Source organism: Taeniopygia guttata, chromosome 6, assembly GCF_048771995.1.
Source record: "Taeniopygia guttata chromosome 6, bTaeGut7.mat, whole genome shotgun sequence".
Lineage (NCBI taxonomy): Eukaryota > Metazoa > Chordata > Aves > Passeriformes > Estrildidae > Taeniopygia > Taeniopygia guttata.
Window position 1 is genome coordinate 15,833,945 of NC_133031.1, and position 20,640 is coordinate 15,854,584.

Below are 20,640 nucleotides of genomic sequence, written 5' to 3' on the forward strand. Positions count from 1 at the left end.
GCCTGCAGGAGAGCCAGCCTGCAGAGATGTTTTTCTAGGGTTTTCCCAGCCTCCTGACTGACAGCTTGCACCTGTCCCGTGTAGGGCTGTTACATTCCCTGGCATTAGCCAGCGGCTATTTTTAATTGGCAGGACAGAAACAAGAGGGAGAGCCTTTGGCCAAGTGTTGCAACCCTGTTACTCACAGGCTGAATCACTTTCTGGCACCCTGATTGAAGCACTTGCTAACAAACTCTGCTGTCCTCTTGAGGAGCACTGGCACTGAGCAGTGCCCTGCAGTGCTGTTTGCTGGTGTGGGGGCAGGAGAGCACCTTCAAATCACTCATCAGGAAACTGAGCTATGGAACATCCTCCAGAGCCTACTCAGTGTCTCACAAAAGAAGGCAGAGGTTTCTAAGAAACACTGGGACCCACTGGGAAACAAGATAAGGACTGCAAGAACCCAGACCTAATCTGGCCACTGACTACAGTTTGGCTGGAGCCTGAAGCAAAAGAACATTCGTGGTTTTACAGAAGATGATGCTTGTGCTTTGTTTTTATTGCTGTCTTCTCTCTTCATAACTTGGGCTCATTTGTAGGTCAAACTACCACTTGGAGCAAACAAAATTCAGGTGTGCCTCTGAAAGGCCCTTTGGAGCACAGCACTGCCACACTCCTGCTCCTCCAGCACAGCAGGACACGTTCCCTTTACCTTCTGCTGTAGCATGAAATGCAGCTTGGTTCCTAGTTTGGAGCAGGGGAGGATGGGCACAACATCACTCATTGTATTTCTTGCAGAATCATGCACCAAAGTTTTTATGACATATCACAGTTTTCATACCTGTGTAAACAAGTCACATCAGGTTATTGTTCTGTACAGGTTCAGTATTACAAACTTCCCTCCAACACTAACAAAAACCATCAAGGAATTTTTTTTTGAAGTGCCATTAGGATACAGAAGTCTTATCTGTTTAATTTCCCAAAAACACCCCACAAACCCGTAACATCGTGAAATAATTTGAATCAAAAACTCTGGAAGGGGTCTTTGTGATGAGAACTTTTAATGAAGTTGCAAAATCCAGTAAAATTTCAGGTTAATGTTATCAGCCCCTTTCTGGTGCTTCCATTCGCACATCAGAGATTCCTTAGTGGACAGTCACCTCTTGCATATTTTTTGTACTCCACATGAGCTTCATTCTCCACTGTCCTTCACAATATTTATGAATTGCTATTGCCTATACCACCTAAAGACCCTTCATCAGTGTTACTGTAAGCAAAGCAAACTTGCTGCCTGCTGTTGTCTCCTCTTCTTCCTTCTGCCCCTTTCTTTTTAGGGCTATTAGCCTCCAATAAGAGTACTTGAAAATCTATTAGTGATCAAGAGACAGATTCAGTTTTGATGACTTCCTGTAGCAGAGTGAGGGGGGAAAGAGTGAATTTTTTAAAATATTTAGATTGAATGATGAATTCTTGTTTGAAAAGCATTGCCTCTTTCAAATCAATCTTGCATTCTGTGGCATTAGAACTTGAAAAGAACCTTTTGATAAACTAGTGACACTATTAGAAAAAAACAGAACTGTTACCAAATTTGCTGTCAATATTTTGCCCAAGTCAAATGACTTCTATGAACAGTCCAGTGAGTACTTATCCTATCCTAGTATCAAACTTCAGTACAATTTTGACAGCAACAGGAATTTAGTATTTGGCAGCTGTTTCCCTGTTCCAGGGAAAACCAGTAATTTTACCAGAATCTGTCACAGATCAGTGCCAAAACAAAATGCAAACTCCTTATAGGTAGCTAAAAACTTAAGACCACAGCTGTAAACCTGTAAATCCTGCATCACCCAGAACAGTTACTTATCCAGAAATGATTTGAAGTATATGCACATACTTATAACAAATTCCCACAGCATGTGCCAATTATTTTTTATCAGCATTACTTCCATACTGAAGCAAAACCTCGTAACACCATCACACCTATGCTCAGAAATACTTTCACAGTCACAGCACAGAGACAATGAACCATCATTTTGCATATAAAATAAATCAAGCATTTGTCATTTTTCAAATATTTTATTTTAGTATTTTTAAATATGTTTAACACAACAAAGATATAAAACAATATATTAATTCAATCTGAGTTTAGAATCAAAACAATATTTACTTATTTACAGTATTCTACACTTCACTGGCATACCTTCTAGCTAATAGATAACACTATTTTCTCAGTCAGGACAAAACTGAAGAACAGTTCCTTGTGAAAAGCCATGTTTCTACATCCTTATTATGTTAAGTACTATGTACAATGCAGTTTGTGGTTTCTCAAATTTGACAAAATTTCTCCTTTTTTGACAAAACTGAATTGAAAGAGCAAAACTAAGTTACAGTTAGTAATTTTAACTATACAGTCAGGGCCAATAGGTCCAGGGCCAATATTGTTTTCCACATTTATCACCTTAAGTTCTTACACACTTAGTACAAACTGGCTTTTAAAATGTGCATGCCACTGAATTATGTACATAATACTCACTGCAAATTTGTTAGGATACAAGTGGTAAGTCTGCAGGATACTGCTATATGGAAGGTTCAGTGTTCATAATACCGTAGTGTTTGAGGAGTTGTGAGGGTTTTTCTGTGGTTTTCTTCATATAATGAACAAGACATCATCAGTATGTTCACTCCAAATAACTTTTTTCCCCCCAGGAATACTGTTTCAATTAGAATGGTAACAAGGTCAAACATAGATCAGAAATATTTTATATTTTATAATTTCATAAACCAGTGGTCTATCAAATAACCCTTATTGTTGAAGTCTAAAGCACAAAATAATTCCGAGGGTAAGATGTCTCACTGCTAGGACTTCTGTCAAATATACTTCTATCTTGAAAAGACTATGGTGGTTTTTGAAGTTACAGGTCAGATTTCTAAAAAGGTACCCATGGTTATTAAAAAAAAAAAATCACTATTGTCTGTAGATTACTGCAAATTCTCCCTAACTTTTCAGTAGGAACTACATGGACCTGATGAGAAACTATCGCAGTTGTTTTAAGTTCTTATTGTTACACTCCAGGTCCATAAAATCTACTGTTTGGGTTTTTGAGTTTGTTTTTTTTCCATGACTGATGTCTGAAAACCAAATGGGCTTTCATACATCAAAAAACTAGCTAAACAGCCACGGACAAGTATAGCACTAAGCACGTAGGCAGGGGTTAAAAAACGAGGTATTAATTGCTGCAAAAGACTTTTACTGGTGTCTGAGCCCAACTCTTTCCTCTTTACTCTCTTTTTGACACTACATAAGATTCAGCTGTACAGAAAAGATTATAGGAACCTGTGCTTTTATCCTCCTTAGAGGGTTTTAGTAATTCTAAATTACATTATTTAACATGCTTGCATGAAAAATAACTTTTTTCCCCAAATCATTTAGCTGACCCTTGCTTCTTAAAGCAGGTCATTATCAAGGTTTTATTCAGTCTTTTGGCTTTTGACAGATTTCTTCTTTCAGAACCCAGTTAAGTAGCAATTTCTTTTAAATTCTACTGGAATGTTTTCTTCTACAGTAGATAGGAGGGGAGACATCAGAGAAAATAAAAAACAGTGACATTACCTATTCCCCTTACTGTACCAAGATACCACACAGTATGCACTGGGCCTTATCCAAAAAAAATGTTTAAACTAAAATGGTAACCCTCACTGAAGTCAAGAGTATTTAGTAATTTGCTTGAAGTTAAGCATACAAGTCAAGCAGTGCACTTCTGGGATCCAATTCTTGCTAGTCTTGGACATTTAAATACTTCATGCCTATCTACATTTCTGTACTGACACTTTGTGTGTTACCATGTTTGCCACTGGACATGAAGATAAATTATATATATGGAAGCTTTCCATATCATTGTTCAAGATCAGTTGGAAAACCCTGCTTAAAGATCCTTTCCTAAGTTTTTGTCAGTGTAATCAGAATTTGTTAAAAACCACATCTATGAAGGTCTAACTCTGTGCAGGTGTAATGTCATAACTTTAGAGATCTTTCAGAAATGAAAAACTAAAGGCAAAAAGTTTAGAAAAGCTATTCCAAGAAACTCTGTCATAAGGTTCAAAAAACAAAGAAAAAGGATGGGGGAAGAGCCTGTGTGTCTATCACTTGCAGGTATGTGCATACATATCCCTAAACTTATAAGGAAGAGCTCAGCCCGATTGCCAAGTCTCAAATATTACTACATTTGCTAAGCTAGCAAAAAAAAAAAAAAAAAGTGACCCTCCCCTTCTTTTGTATCTATGGTTACTAATTTCAGACTTTGCTGCCTGATTTGTTTGTGCACTCTGTAGTAGTTATGTTGGTGAGACACTTGCACTTGCTGCATTACACAGTAATTCACTCATTATTCTGGGAACAGATTATGTGGGCACTCACACAGACCACAGAAGACAACTTAGCAAAAAAGAGGTGCAAATATGTTAAAGGAGAGCAGTGGTGGCATGTGAACATAAAGGAAGACATCCCTGAACATACTAAGCATTAAATCCAAGGCCCGAGGTGCTCTGCTGCCTTTACTTAAAAGTGCTTCTCAGCAACAGAAGCAGCAAAATGCTTTTAAAACACTGACTCAAAAGGAGGTACAAAATGCTAAGCCTATCAGTTACCTGCAACTTGTTTCCATCTAATTAACAATAAAGCTTACATTCCCAACTTTACAGACTGACCGGTGCTCTCTTGCAAGCAAGATCATATTTTTCTGTCTTCTATCAACTTCAAGCTTTCCTCTTGCATGTTTACAGACAGACACAATGAACTTCCAAAACAGCAGAGGACAATTACCCTGACAATGTAATCCATTCAATGCTAACAAAACCAACCATTTTATATTACTTTTCCTGGGCTTAGGTATCTAGCATCAAGAGAAACAGCACAAAAGAACAATCTTCTTTTAAAAAACAGTGACAGACAAGGCTGATTTCAAATGCAATTTACTTAACGGAATTTGAAAATTAAATTAGAACAAAGAATCCTTACGTTTCAATGTATATGAACTTCACTACAAAAAAATATTGAAATGATAGCTTTACTTTCTGTAAACATTGTTACACTGGACTGTACTTGAAAATTCTCCTGCATGTCTAAGTTGCAGAATAGTATTGCAGTTTAGATGCAGTTATGCCAGTTACTACTCAAATGGTCATTTTCAGAGTCAACAGCTTTGCAAGTTTAATTGCATACCTCTCCATATAACTCAGATTACAATCCTGCACATCCTGAGAACAGATGTTTCCTAGAGTTTAGAAAAACAGCATTCATAACTGTGTGCATTGCAAAGGCAAATATAAGTTAACAAATAGAGCTCTTTCATTATAAAATTCAAGAGGAATGTTCAAATTGCCTTTCTGAAATCAGAAAGTTAAGAGCAGCAAATGGCAAGTCTTTAAATATTTCAGAATATTTTCTCCTTTTTTTAAGTGTAAGCATACTCCCCCAATTTGGATGCAAAAGCCATCAGGCTATGGTAGATTGAACAATATAGTATTAAACCTGCAATTATGCTAAAAAATTGGAATGTTACAAATATAAAAATCTCTGTAATAGTACAGTATACATGTGCTCATTACAGTTGGCAGAGATACTCCAAGATGCATAATTCTTTTGTGGAATAGGAGCTAAATTAAGTTACAAAGGTAACATACCATGAAGAGTGTAAGGTAGTCAAGTTAGTACAGTCAAGGTTAATAAAAGGAATACAATACAGCAAGGAGTAGCCCACACTAAGTTACAAGCCCCCAAACACAAAACCTTTTAAATTCCAAGTGGATTAATTTCTATGCACACACAAGTACATAGTGCCCATTAAGTCAGCTTGTACCAAGCTGGGAATTATTAGTGTAACTTTCTAAAGCTGACTTACACTACATTTGCACATCTGAAGTTGCAATAATCAAATTAAAAGGCCTATATAATTTTTATGATTTTGTACGTTGTACCTATCAGTTTTCATTTGGCACAAATCTAATTTCAAGGCTCTACAGACAACTTTATTATTGTCCCCTTACAATCCACTGCCTAAGAGATCACCAACCCTTGTGTGACCCTGCTCAAGCGTTATGGACTGACAGTGTTGGTTTGAGCTTTTGGGGGATGCTTTGTTGTGGGTTGCGGTTTGGTTTTTTTCAACAAGCAAAACTCAACTGTTTATGGTATCCTTCAGGGTAGTAAATGAGCAACTTATATTAAGAACTAGCCTCTTTTCATAGTTGTTAGAAAAACATATACTGTGTTTTATATATATAACCAAATATACTGTGCATATATATATATCCAGAGAAATTCACCATATTGTTGACACCAGAGTGCTAAAACATACATCAACATGAGCACTATTGCCAATACTCACTATTATTATTATTATTCCTGAAAGAGTTACTACATGCATTTTCCCCATCCATTTAGAGGACAGTAAGATACACGAAGACAACTGTTCTGTTTTTCCAACATTAAAGAACTGCTCCTGAAAAGCATGCATGAGTTTGGGTATAAAGCAATTAAGACCACACAAAAGTTACTTTGTGGCTTTAAACTCACTAAAGCTAAGTTTACTTTCAGTGGATGTTCCACTTACTGTAACTCATTTAAACACAAAAGGGAAAACTTTCAAGTGCTAGAACAACCATACAGACAACTGATAGACTAGACTAAATAAGTTCTCATTAAAAAAATATCATCACTACACAGCCACAAGGCCGACCTTCATTTTTGGCAACCTGTATGCAGACCATTTATACTGTCAAGACTTGTAATTTAACAGTTAAGAGACCCTCTCAGCATGGAACTATACTGTTTTCTTCATTATGACACAGACCTCCTCAATCTTTATATATACACAGTTTGTTTTAAAAATTACATTTATGACTGCTTTTAAAGAAAGGCTTTATAAAGTTTTAATTTTTTTGTCAGTATGTCAGTATATGTAAAGGCTGGCACTCGGGTAACAAAGATTATATGGACCTGTAAAGAGTGTGTTATATTCAATACATATTTCAGGTTAATGTTCCATAAACATTCACACAGAACCTTACCAAGGGTAACAGTATTCTGGTTTATATTCGTGCTTCACTGATAGCCTTTACTCATCCCTGCATTGTTTTCTGTTTTCACAAGGAGAAAACAAAACACGAACCTGTAAAGTAAGGAAACCCCATTTTATGGCTAAGAATCCAAGAAACAAGGCAAGGAGGAGATCATGGAGTGAAAAATGTTACTTGACTTCCCCCTTGTAGCTAGCTTTGTAGGATCTTAGCCATAACACTTCATAAAAATCCGAACTGACCCACACAGTCTTCAACCAATTAATCTTTTTAGTATAGTAGGTTTTGAAAAGGGCCAGCAATACTCATTGGGAACAGTACCATTAACATTGCATTCAAAAAAAGAAAACATTGGAAACCATATCCTTGCCCTCCTACTCTGATGATATGCTCTAGTATTAGCCAATGTATGGTAATACAAAAAGAGCCTTGTCGTGATGTAAAAGGCAATGAAGACATCTATAGAATAATGTTCATGTGCAGCCAAAATGAAGAAGATTCCAAAGAGATTCAGGACCCAGGACAAGGTGTGCAAGAAGTTCCAGCTCCTTGGTGTATCTGGAAGAAAACAGAAAGTGCTTAACCTTGACTGTCTCAAAATGCAGGCCTAGACATTCCAAGTTTTTATACAGATTTTTCATCCAAAAATGAGATTAAATTACTCTCTTCATTCAAAAATTTTGTATACAGGTCCAACAAATCCAACAAAAGCACCACATAAGTTATAGATATCCATCAATTAATTACTTTATTTACAAATGCATTTCTGGATTAACAAGAGCATCCTTAAATGGTTTAGCACCCTGCAAATCAGAATTCTTCGTTCAACCAACTTCTTTTAATGAAAATCATGTCTTTTCTATGTTACAAGGAAGAAGATGCAATGAAAGCTACATTACTGTGATTGCAGTCATTACATCATAGTTGAACTCTAATTATATTTGCTTGCTATAACATGTATCAAATCACTGTTGGTGTTTACAGAAAGCTACTGGTGTTTCATATATTCTCACTTGCTATGGGGTTTGGTGTTTGGCTTTATGGATTATACTAAATGCACAGAAACCTCGCCAGCTATTTTGGCTGACAGGAGTCGGTGGCAGATACCTAGGGAAGGGAATAGTAACAGACAATCCTAAGTATCTTCCCAAGTATTCTCCCAGTAGCAAGCCAGGAATTCTAATTTCTTGGCTCACATGTTCATTGAAAAGTGCCTTATTCCTCCCCCATGATGAATACCCCCCGCCAGGTGGTGCTCCTTTCCTCACTGTGACTTGACTGTCACAAACCTGAGAAAGAGCAAAGCAATCTGAATTTTTATTGTTTGCTTAAATGTTACACGTTGAACTTTTTGAGGAGGTCAAGGAGCAGATATTCTTAATACTTAAGGACATTCAAATGTTTACACTCTCACATCTCTGTACATATTCTTAAGGACATTTAAGTATTGACACTCTGTACTCACATTCTGTGACAAAGAAGTTGAGCATGGTCAGGACAACAGTGTGACCACTGAACATATAATCTCCACATGTATGCACTCCAGTCAGAGTCATTCCAAAGCCACTCCATATTGCAAATGCCCGCTGGAGTTTTGCCCAAACATTGCCATACAACTGAAAAACAGTGATATTAACCTTTACTAAGTTCCAATTCCACTGCCCAAACAGTATATCCCTAAAGTTAGCTGTACTGCACTATTTTTGTTTAATACCATTTATGATGTTGCATCTTTTATTAAAATGCAGGTTAGCACATCTTTGGATTTCACCGTGGCAATGAGTCACATTAGTAACTACAATTACTAATTGTATTCATCATACCTCTTATGAATACAGGAATTTAGAGCAAGTATTTTATTCCAAGTGATTTACCCACACAGCCTGCTACCTTTTTTTGAATGTGTTCAGTCTCCCAAATGTATCATTATCAAGCTTTCCATTTGTTCAGCTCAAACCTCTCCTAACTAAAAGTTAGGATGAAATCATAAAATCCCATGTTCTAAGAATATCCCTTATGAGAAGGGTTGAAATAATAATAGTTTGTTGGGTTTTTTTTCAAAACCATGCAACCAACAAAAGAAAGAAGCAATTACTTCCCTTTCAGTCTTTCTTCATGAAGTTAGTAGCTTAAGTGCACACACCTCTTTGAATGTTTTACAGTGTGAAACATTCTGAACACCCTTCCCCAAATAACCATATACTCTCCAGAGTGGCAAGTGCTTCTAAGACCCCCAGGGATGTTTGCCTGCCTGTGCTAATTAATGCAAGACAAGGAAACGGGAGAGAAACATGATGCTCTTAAAAAACACATGTCTAACACTATGGTTGCAACAATCTTAATCATGTCTTAAATATTTTTTTACAAAAGGAAACAGGAAAAATAATTTAAAGCACTTGAAGTTCTTACCTTTCCAGTACACTGCAAGTGCTGTCCTGGCACCGAGAGTGAGGTAACAAACATTGTAATGCAGCGTAATAGAAACACTGTCCCCATGAGGCTGCACAGCCTGCGCAGCAGTATAGATCTGGGAAGAGCACACAGCAACTGAGATCAGGAAAGTTATGATAAACAGGAAAGTTATGATAAAAACATTTCACCTCACTCCACCTTAATCCTATAAAGTCCTGTCATCATCACTGCAAGTTCCACAACATTTTTTTTTCCAATGAAGTAGTACTGTAAAAATAAGGTTCCACATGACAGGATGAGACATTATAACAAGCTTACTGTCACAAAAAGGTACAGCTCCACCTCTGCAGCTACTCTTGTGCTAGCCTTGGCACTCATACCTTCTGTTGGCAAACTGATAAAATTCAATGAACCAGGGAAAATTTAACTTAAAATATGCATGAAGACAAATGCATTTTCTATCCTTCTGTGAACTGCCGGGCTGGCTCAGATATCCTGTGGCAATTCATTCTTGTAGCACTTTCTTATATACAAAACGGTTATAGCATGAGTGTATATACTGACAACTCTCTGAAATACCTATGTTCTGAAGGAAATTATTTATAAATATGGTAGAAAAGTAAATTCAGATTATTCCTTTGAAAGATTCACAAGCCATCATTCTTGACTAAATCCTCCCTAATCAATTTTAACAGCGACATAATAGGAATTGACAAGATTTGTACAAAATGGAACTTCTTAAATAATCATAATAAATTCTTATTATGGTCTTTTCTCTGCATCAAAGTACCAGTTAAATTGGATTTTATAATATCTACCTGTGTTTGTGAAGCAGAAGAACCAAGAGCCAAATGTAGCAAAGAATTACACCACATACTTCAGTCATAGCAAAAGCCCATGGTATCCTAGGGACGCTAAAAAAAAGACAAAGCAAGAAAGTTAATACAAAAGCTTAATTTTTTTCTCAGTCTTGGTACTGAAAATAAGGGTATGTGAAGTTCTAACCTCAAAACTAATTTGCATTAATCTGACAACAGTATAAACTGCAGCCAAAAATACTTTTGTTAGGCTGAATGAAATAGAACTTGAAATATATTCAGTTGTGTTATCTCCTTCCTAATAATGTGCTTCCAGTTTACACAGAAATCACTAAGGGAAAATCTCTAGTATGCTGTCTTAATTTACATGTGACTTACTAACAGGATGTGTTCCTCTACTATTGTTTCACAACAACCTTTTTCATTCTGACAAAAACTTGCATCATGTCAATTATGCTGCTTATGCTTGCAAGAATGCCATGACAATGCAATGAATTAAATGCTGCAAGGCCAAAAACATTAAACACTTGTAATGAAGCAGAACTGCAAAAAAAAAGTATCAGGGGAAAATAAAAATTGTTTTCAAAATTTCAGTGATAATCACTACATGAAAATATTTCAGCCTTCCCTATCAAAAGATTTAAGACCTTCTTGCACTCAGAAGGCACCAGTAACAATTTCCACTCTTCAGTCACCAAAATACAGATCAACAGATTTCAAGAGAGGCTGATCCTTGCCATTTTTTGCTCCCCCTGATACAAAGGGGTAGCAAAGCACTCAAATATGAGCTTTGTAGTAATCCCCTGTCATTGTTCTGTGAGCTGCTGCTTTCTGGCCTCCCCCATCCTCCTGCACACTGAATACCATGGGAGCACCCTGGGAACAAATTCCAGTAATGCCACAGCTCCTGTTCTTTCTCCCCTCTTCCACTCTGCTGGACGTGGTCTGTCCTTGAGGAGTTATCTACAAATTTATGGAAGATTCTGCACACTTACTCAAATGATTAGAGTATTACTGACTTCTTGGAAACTATTAATGAAAATGGAAATTACTGGCAGGAACAAGAAGATCACAAAGGCTGAACTTTTTAACAGTTTAACTCATCTTTTAAAAGTCTCTAGGCAGTTAAGTTCTCCACGGTGCAAGTGCACTTTCTCAAAAGGAACATTTATCCTCTAATTAACTGGTTGTCAATGACCAGAATTTGACCTTTGCCATTGTGTCTCTTCTATGCCTGAAGTGAAATATTTTCTTTTAAAAAATGAACAGGTACTGCATAACCTGTTAAAAGAGATGCTGGTCTTTTCATTCAACTTCAGAGTTTCCCTAGACCATCTTCAACAAGCTGACAGTGGGAAGACAGTAAAAATACAGTACCAATGCTGTTCCCTTTCAGTTTCCTTGCTCACTCACAGACCAAAATATTCGTTAATACAAAGGTTTTTTTATATCAAGACACTTTAAGCTTCATGGCAGAAAATGGATTTCAGAAAATGCATATGGCTGCATATCTGTACCAGCTGACCATCACACTTTTTACCAGAATGCAAGGATGGATGAAGTAATTACTGTGTTGTAATGAGTTTAAGATGTACAACTAAATATAAACTAGGTAGAACAACAGCTCAATTTATTTTCCCCTAAAACCAAATCTCTGCATCTAATTGAGCCGCATTTCCATCTCAGCAGAAGGACTCAATAGTAATAGACTTTTATTACTATTTTGCAAAGGCATCTTCTAGAGCACACGACACTTTCTTCCAGACCATATGAAACTTTGGAAACAGAGAAAAGACAGCCTATGTTTTAACCATCACATTACTATTTTGTTTAGAAAGAAAATGTCTTACCTATCTAAAAATATGTCTGGCAGAGGTGGATATGTTTGCATGTCAGGCACTCGCTCGTGTACTATCACCATGACAAATGATGTAAAGCCAAACACTATGAAGACATACACACAACTTAAAACTGTCTTCCAGTACTCTGGGTCCAGTCTTCGTGTGGCATGTTTGTTTTTTCCGTTTGCATATTGATACTGATCACCATTCAAGTCAGTAATTGGTCCATCATAGTCCCGAGGTACTTCACCATTACAAAACCAATCTGCCCCCTGCAGTGAGCCAGCTGGGCACACGGTGCCAGCGTGGCCGTCACTGGTGTAACCCAGCTCTTCCAGGACGTCGACATGCTGCTTCTGCAGCTTGCGGATGGACAACATCAGCCTCTTGATATCCCCCAAGACTTTGATTTCCAGAGGAGGGGATCGCAAGTCATACTCAGTAAGTGTCAGCAGGGTAATTCCATCTAGCCTGTGTCTGTTGCACAAAAGATCCACATATTCACAGAAGCCTTCTTCCTTCAGCCACCTGGCCACGTTCTTGGTAGTCCAGCGCCGAATGCAGAGCTGGTTATTGCCCGCCATCCTGCCCCTTATCCGCCAGTCACACTGACCTGCTGCACAGAGAGACAACACCAGAGTGCTTAACACAGATCACACACATGCCACTGTCTGTTGTGCAAGTTTAGATGCTTAATTAGCCCAAGACATTTTACATAAGAGGCAGCTAAAAAACAGATCTAATTTCTAAGGTAAGTAATATAAAAATGACAATTTTATTCAAGAAAAACTAAATTAAGTTTATCTCATTTGTTCCTCAACAGAAATCTAAAGTTTCCAAGAAGCAGAATATTTCCTAGATGTATTCAGTACACTGTTCTAATTTTGTTGTAAATAAATAAATCCCACTTTGTTAATTACATTAGGCAATGAAAATCAAATACTATTCTTTAAATACCATCTCAATTAGACTTTTCCACTGTTTGCTGTTCATCAACTACATGAGGAAGTATAGCCAGCAAACACACAAAACTGAATTAAAGCTGAAACAATACATTTCAATACAGTCCAATATATCCCACTGTTTTAAAATACATACTGAAGCTATGATGACATGACATTCCCCCACTCATTCCAAGTAAACCTAAGCCTAGATATCTGCAATAGTACTGAGCTGAAGTATCTTAGTTGTATGATGATGGTACAACTATCCTATTTCTTTGTTTGATCTCAGTAATTAAGATAGATACTTACTGAATTGTGAATCCTTTAAAATACACAGCTTTCAAAAATAACATTACTAGAAATTAAGCACTGGTTTATGCTTCAAAGCATTTTTAAAATTGATGTGATAGTAAATAGCATAGTAACACACCAAAACCAGAAGAGATGTATTCTCTTCATACAGATTTCTCAATTGTGTTCATTACTCTAGAATATTGCGTGAAGGAAGGAGAGACAGCTCAGCAACATTTTAGTCACATGGTGGTGACAAGTCACCAGAACAACAACCAGGAAAAAAGTTAACCACAGGACACTATGTGGAACATGACAGAACTCTGAAAGGCTACCAGTAAAGTAAAAGCACTAAAACATTTATGCAATATTGAAGACCCACAGCAGCAGAGAATGGATTTGTGCATAATTTATATTTGGTGGCTCATGTACAGCTACCATCTAAGAAACAGCTACAATTTCACAGCTCTTTTGTACTCAAAAAAAAAAACAGTCTAGCTAACTAAAATGCTTCAATCACGCCAACCAAATCTCAGAAAATACAAGGCACTACAATACACTGCTGCCACATCATTCAAGGCTTTCAGAATGAAAGCAAAGAAACAGTGTATTTAATCTATTATTTAGCTTCTGTCTATAGTAAACTCAAACCCATATGAATATTCAGCACAGTTCTCCATCTTTTTCAGGAGTACAGCTCTTCCAAAAACAGAACATCTTTCCTTCTCAATTTTTTAAGGAGGTACAGTAACCATTGTGCTCTTAATATAATTACTGAATGCAGCTTTTTCTTCTGCCTTTCATCCAGCAGAACCACAAAATATTTTATACTGTATCAAAGAATATTCAATTTCCCAAATGAGATTTCCCAGCAGTGAAAAATTAATATTTTAGAAGAAAAATGAGCACACAAATCACACTTACCTTCTAAAATCATTAAGGGCATGATACTTCTGAAGATATTCTCTCGGGATTTGATTGTATATTAAGAACATGTACTTAATTCATTGCTAAAACTTCTCAATACTTCACACACAGTCAATAAGTATATAAGCTTTAATACCTTGATTTAAATAGGTGCCCAAAAAAACCCACAAAACCAAAAAACCCCAAAAAACTACTAGAATACTTGCATATTCTATATGCTTCCTTCTCCATATAAAAGGGTAATTTCTCATTTTTATGTTGTCTTACTATTTTTGAAAGTGTAGCTCAAAAATAACTGTAATAATTATTTTGGTCACATGGCTAATAAAATAAATTATGACATTTAATTCAATTAAATATCCCGGCCCACTCCCCCTGCAGTGGGATGGAGGGGAGAACTGTAAAAAGGTAAACCCAAGGGGTTGATATAGGAACAGTTTAATAATGGTAATAAAGTAAAATACAGTAATAATAACAGTGGAAATAACAAAGAGAGAAGAACAACACCCAAGAAAGACAAGTGATGCACATTACAACTGCTCAGCACCTGCTGACCTTTGTCCAGCCAGTTGCCCAGCAGTGATCAGCCCTCTGGGCCAACCTGCCCCCTCCATGTATATACCAAGCAGGGCATTCCATGGTATGGAATGCTCCTTTGGCCAGGTTCAGGTCAGCTGTCCTAGCTGTGTCTCTACCAGCTTCTTCTGCCCCTCCTCACTGGCAGAGCAGGGGAAACCAAAAACTCTGACTTAAGGTCAGCACCACTGAGCAACATCTAAAACATGAGTGTGTTATCAATATTGTTCTTACACTAATCCAAAACATCCAGTAAAAATAAACAAACTTGAGTTGCTTATCTGAACTTCCAGCTTTCTTTACTCAGAAATACAGATTAAACACTGAAAAAAAAAGTTGTTAATCACAGCAAGTTTTATAACAGTAATCATCATGGGTTTTCTAAAGGCAGTGAATGTCAACTCACCACAAATACACTCAACTTACTGATACTGTCGTGTAATCAAAGCAACTTCTGAGGACAAAGGCAGGAAACTGTCCCTAACCTAAGAGAATTCTATTCATGTGTTACAAGTCAAGTAGCCTAACATCTGGCATTGCTGGAATGAAGATCAATCCTTACTAAAGGTGCAATAAAAATAACCTTACTACACTGAATGAGCACACCCATCAAAGGTCACTATGGGCTGGACCTGAGAGAAAGTCTACATTAACCTTAAGATGCAACTGATGAGACCTGCTCTGTTTTCAAACATTGCCAACAAGAGGACACTTAACCAATTGGAAAATACAAGGAAATGACCACAAAACACAAATTTAAAGCATTCCACAGAGCAGGTAGCTAATTTTGTCTCAACAGCAACAGTTAAACTCATTTTTCAATGACAAAGCAACTTCTTAAACCCTGAAACTGTCTTCCCTTTCAGACTACTCAACTGGTGACACTTTTGTGGTTTAAAGAGTAAAAGGCACTTTCCCTAATAATCGTAACACCTGGAATACAGTACAGATCCCTGTGTGCAACTGCTCCTGTTCCTTTTTGAAGCTGAAGAATGCTGCATAACTTTTACAGCACTAGACTGCTATGTAAGAATAACGCAGCAGAGGCCAAGTCCCCTAGATAACTGAACCTATATTCTGAAAGGAAACAGCTCTAGCAACTACTTGGCCTTCCATATTACTAGTTTTATCACTAAACCAAATAATGGGTAACATTATTTAATGATGAGTAACACACATAAGTAACAAAGCAAGCATAGACTTGAGCATCAGAAGGTAAAATATGCTTTTCACCTGACATCAGCAATGTCTGTAGCTAGTTAGTTGATTATTTTCCTGGTACTGTGACTTAACACTAAGCAAGCCTGTCAACAGTATGTACTGTGTGTCCCATTTTCCTGCTCCAGCCTTTCAATTAACAGCATGAACACAAATTCATATGAACTGCATATACATAAGTATTTACTTTTTTAAAAGAAAAACATTACTTTGTGAGTCATAAACATTCCTACAATTTGGCTGTGGCATCTTAAGAAATAAGATGCCTCTGAGAGGCTGACTATACCCTAGCTGACAGCAAAATTTCCTAGATGTATATATAGAGAAAATTAACCTCCCTCAACATGATTGTCCATGATTCTATCATATTCCCATCTACTGAATTGCTGCCAGTCAACCATTCATTCCCTAACTTTCCTAGCTTACAGACTTTGAGACTGTATAGAGGTAAAAGTGTGGGAAGTTGAATCTGCTTATGACTACTCTAGCCAAGGAAAAGTAGCATTAGCATCACAGTAACATTAGGCTGCAAACTTGATTAGAGCAGAGTCATAGCAGAAGGGTTAAGCAACCTAGTTAGGTCTGCAGCAGTTAGCAGAGTGCTGACTGGTTTTGTTTATTCTAGACACACATGCAAAATCTCTACTAGCACCATTACTGCTTTACCACCTGCCCTCAGGTACCTGGGAGAGTCTCACCCCTTGATTTCCCCCCCCTAGGTTCAATTCCCACCATCCTGGAGAGCAATTTTAGGAAGGATGATGAAGAACTACCAGATCTCAAGTGATTTAACCTACATTTTTGTGTGAAGGTTTCAAGCTGCAGTTTCAATACAAGCCATACCAACTCAGCCCCTCCTCTGTTGGCTTACGAGCACATCCCACACCTCAGGGGAGAGGCTGTTCCCTGTAAAGGCTGCTACTTCACCCAAGTGGACAAAGCCCACGTTGGTGGCCTTGGTTCCCCAGCATAAAAGAGCTACACAACAGCATGTGCTGAGCCAGCCTGCAATAATAAGGCTACTGTCACACACCAACTTAGCAATGCTGTGCTGGAAAAAGAACACACAGCACTGCCTTGTTATGCAGCACAAGGCTCAGCTATTCTGCTGACTCTGACTTACATGAGAAGCTTGTCACCTGTTCTTCCTGGAAACTCTAAATTCTTTCGTGCTTACTTAAAGCAAATAGCACCAAAGATTTCACTGCCATATAGCATACAGTGGTTCAGTCCTTACTTTCCAAATGCCACCAGATACACATAATATGGGAGGTATCTTGTAAGCAGAAGGACAGAAAGAACACATGCAAAAACAATGCATAATTTTTCAATAGTTTTTAAATACAATGGCTACTATACTACATATAAAATTGATCAAACACAGCACAACGCCCACCATGAGACAAAAAAATGGTATTTTCCTGAATCAAGACTACAATAATTTCAAATGCATAAATATTGCTGTAAAACTTGCATTGAGTTTAAATTAGTGACTTTGGTATCATAAGTGAGCTGATCGGCAGTAGCTTAACTGTACTCAAAGGTATTAGTGCTATGCATGAAGGTAACATAAGAGATTCCAAAGTAATACTAATTTAGTAAGGAAGATGAGCTTTTTGAGAATTATTTATTGAAGTGCAGCTTGTGGATCAAATATAGCTCTATATTCTTAGCAGTCTTTATGTTGAGACACCTCTATGCAAGAGTGACAGCAGCTACTACAGAAAGTCCTGAAACTTAAACATTTGTCTTAAGAACCACCAATTACATTTACATATTGCATCAAAATGAACAGAATACATACTGCTCCCTGACTCTTACACCTCATTCAAGCTAAACAGGTTGTATTATACTCAAGTGAACATTAAGAGCAGCTCAACTCCTAATCTACTAACCAGCTAACAAAACAAATTTTTATACTACTGCCATAATTCAAGGCACACACAAGTGATTTTTAAACAACTGATCAAGTACTCCACCACTTATCTTAGGATGGCATTCACAGTATTTCACTATTTGACTAAGTTCTTGAACATTTTACAAGCTAAATATCAGGTGTCGAGTACTTTTCTTCTGGTTTCAAGTAGTGTATCCCTTCTGTAACAGAATGCTGGCTACTCTTTATCCCTATACAACTTAGGAGTAACAACTCAAGTTTCTTTCTACCCTTTCCTTCCCACACCCTCATCTTACAATAGATTTACAATAGGAGAAGACATGAACAAACTCTCCATCCAAATGAATACCAGAACAATATCTAAAGTGAAACTGTGTTTCATCTTACTCTCCACAACCATTTACAAACTGATCTTTCTGGTCTAGTGAAAATCTAATAGCCTTCCTCATTGTAGATGCAATAAAGTTAAGAAATAAAAAAAAAAATTCTAAAAGGTATGTGGTTATCAAACAAACATACACAATGTAATATGGTTAGTGGACCTCAACCAGCTAAAAAGGCTGTAAAAGCAAGCTTTGTACAAAGAAAAGCAATACTGTAGAACTCAAAACAACTTTAACTTCACACTAATCCTACAGGTTAGTTCCACCTTTCTTCTACGTTACAGAAAGTAAAAGGAAGAACAAGACACAGCCATTTCCTTACCTCTGATATCCGGCAAGAAGCACCCCCTACCAAACAGGAGGGGCACTCAAATGCCAGGAAATGTCTTCTGAGCTCTTGCCACTCCAGAGCACAGCATGATCAGCTGCTCTGTGGAGGTGGCACAGACACCGTGTCCAGCTGCACAAGGGAGCTCTGTGGAGACAGAGCAGACATTAGACAAGTTGAATCTTGCCATCAAGTCATCTTACAACACAGAATAAGCGTTGCACATGTAAAATTTTTATAAAATTAATTTTGCAAACTGAAGCCTCAAATACAAAACCATGAGACCACTTCAACTTATTACAAATGTTAACATTAACACTACCTCTCATTTGCCTCTTCCATTAACTTAGGGAGCTGGAAAAACCTATCTTTTTGAAGTGTTGGGTTTTATTAATAGCAATCAGCAATAGCTAAGTGAATAAGGCCACATAATTAATCAGTAATATAGATTTAAGAGACTGAGTGGGTAACAGTTCCAGTAGTTTCAATTTCCTTATGCTCAGGCCCTAAACTTGCACAAACACTCTCCCCACAGGCAGATCCCACCATCTAACCCTGAAACTCGAAGAGCACACGCGCAAACCAGTAACAGCACTGTTCCATGCTGCCTCGTTAATAATCAAATCCTACACACTCAACAGCATTTTTGTTCAAAACTGAGCATTTTGGCCTGAGAAAACATACCAACCTTATTGAAAAAAGGTAATAAGAATATCTATTTCGACCCGGTACAACAGTTTTGTTATCTCACTGTAAGACTGACACAAAGCATCTTTTCCAGGAACGATCTGTTTGCTGCGGAGGCTGAGGCGGGAATCAGAAACCACACGGGTCCCCTCCGCCCCCACAACAAACCGCACCGGGCCCGCAGGCCCCGACCCCGCTGCCAGCCCCGTCCCCGCTCCGTCCCCGTCCCACACCTCCGCACGCCTCTCCTGAGGAGGCCGGCAAAGTTCAGGCGGACGCGGCACGGCCGGGCACAAGGGCTGACCCCTCCAGCCGAGCAGCACCGGCGGCATCGCCCCGGCGCGCAGCTGGAGCTGCCGGCCGGGCTCTCCCGCACGGCAGAGATGAGATGAGATGTGCCGGGCTGTGCCGGGCTGTGCCGGGCCGTCCCGTGCCGGGCCGGGCGGGCGCTCACGCTCGGCAGAGATGAGATGTGCCGTGCCGGGCCGGGCGGGCGCGGTAATTACGGCAGGGCGGATTTTAGCGCAGCACGGGGGGCTCGTCTTCCCCCGTAGGCGAAGCTGCTCTCCTCCCGCACAGCTCCGCGGCGGTGCAGCCCTTTCGCGCCGGGACCCGCGCGGCCCGCCCGCACCCCGGGGGTTCACGCCGCAGCGGGGACAGCCACGGGGACCCGCGGGCTCCCACCTGCGGGCGGCCCCGCGGGAAGGGACGGTCCCGGCACGGGCCTCCCGGGCAGGACCCCGCGGCTCGCCCCGCCTCACCTGCCGCCGAGCGGCGGTGCCGCCGCGCCGGCCCGGGGCGCTGCGGCAGCGGCTCCTCCGCGCCCTGGCCGTGCCTCTCCTCGGCGGCGGCGGCCACCGCCACCCCCCATCCCCCGTCCGGAAGCGGCGGCGGCAGCGGCGGCGGAAGGGGCGGGGCGGGCGGAAGGACGGGGCCCCGCCTGCAGCGGCTGCGAGCTCTGCCGGAGGCTTGGAGCGAGCGGATCCGCGGGTATTCCCATCCTTCAACTCAGAGCATGTACCAGGACACAATAACTGAGGAAACTTTCAGGACCCTCGTACTGTCAGGCCTCGTATCAGGCAGTAATTACAAAACCTTTCAGTTCCAGCATTGTTCTTTACTGATGTCTGTATAAAAAGAATAAAACTGGCTGTCAGCACTTGGCCGACGGTGCTCGGTCATTTATGCAGGGGATCCAAAACACAGATGTGAACAGCACGCGTGACTTCGGGAGCTCCATAGTCTACAAACACTATAAATGGAGGGGA

At 39.2% G+C, this 20,640-nt stretch overlaps 1 protein-coding gene across 4 annotated transcripts; it reads right to left on the bottom strand.

The window, feature by feature from the left end:
- Positions 1-2,032: 2,032 nt before the first annotated feature.
- Positions 2,033-20,304, bottom strand: SAMD8 (sterile alpha motif domain containing 8). Of its 4 annotated transcripts, none has more exons than XM_030275932.4 (7): positions 20,134-20,304; positions 18,680-18,832; positions 12,131-12,734; positions 10,281-10,376; positions 9,460-9,577; positions 8,516-8,666; positions 2,033-7,608 (listed from the first exon to the last, which is right to left on the bottom strand). In XM_030275932.4, exons 3-7 carry the CDS (start codon positions 12,703-12,705, stop codon positions 7,304-7,306), a joined length of 1,245 nt encoding a protein of 414 aa, XP_030131792.1. In that variant the 5' UTR covers positions 12,706-12,734; positions 18,680-18,832; positions 20,134-20,304; the 3' UTR covers positions 2,033-7,303. The 4 variants fall into 4 exon arrangements, with proteins under 4 accessions (XP_030131792.1, XP_030131790.1, XP_072787114.1 ...); XM_030275930.4 differs by having other exon boundaries at positions 12,131-12,737; positions 20,134-20,299; XM_072931013.1 differs by lacking the exon at positions 20,134-20,304 and adding an exon at positions 20,057-20,079 and having other exon boundaries at positions 12,131-12,737.
- Between the last annotated feature and the right edge of the window lie 336 nt (positions 20,305-20,640).

Bases quoted from the DNA above. Each gene is read 5' to 3' on its own strand.
- SAMD8 (XM_030275932.4), bottom strand. From the start codon at position 12,705: ATGGCGGGCAATAACCAGCTCTGCATTCGGCGCTGGACTACCAAGAAC. The intron at 9,578-10,280 runs GTAGATATTATA...TGCTCTTCCCAG, and splicing joins CTTCTGCTTCACAAACACAG to ATCTATACTGCTGCGCAGGC. The intron at 8,667-9,459 runs GTAAGAACTTCA...ACTGTTTTTCAG, and splicing joins ACTTGCAGTGTACTGGAAAG to TTGTATGGCAATGTTTGGGC.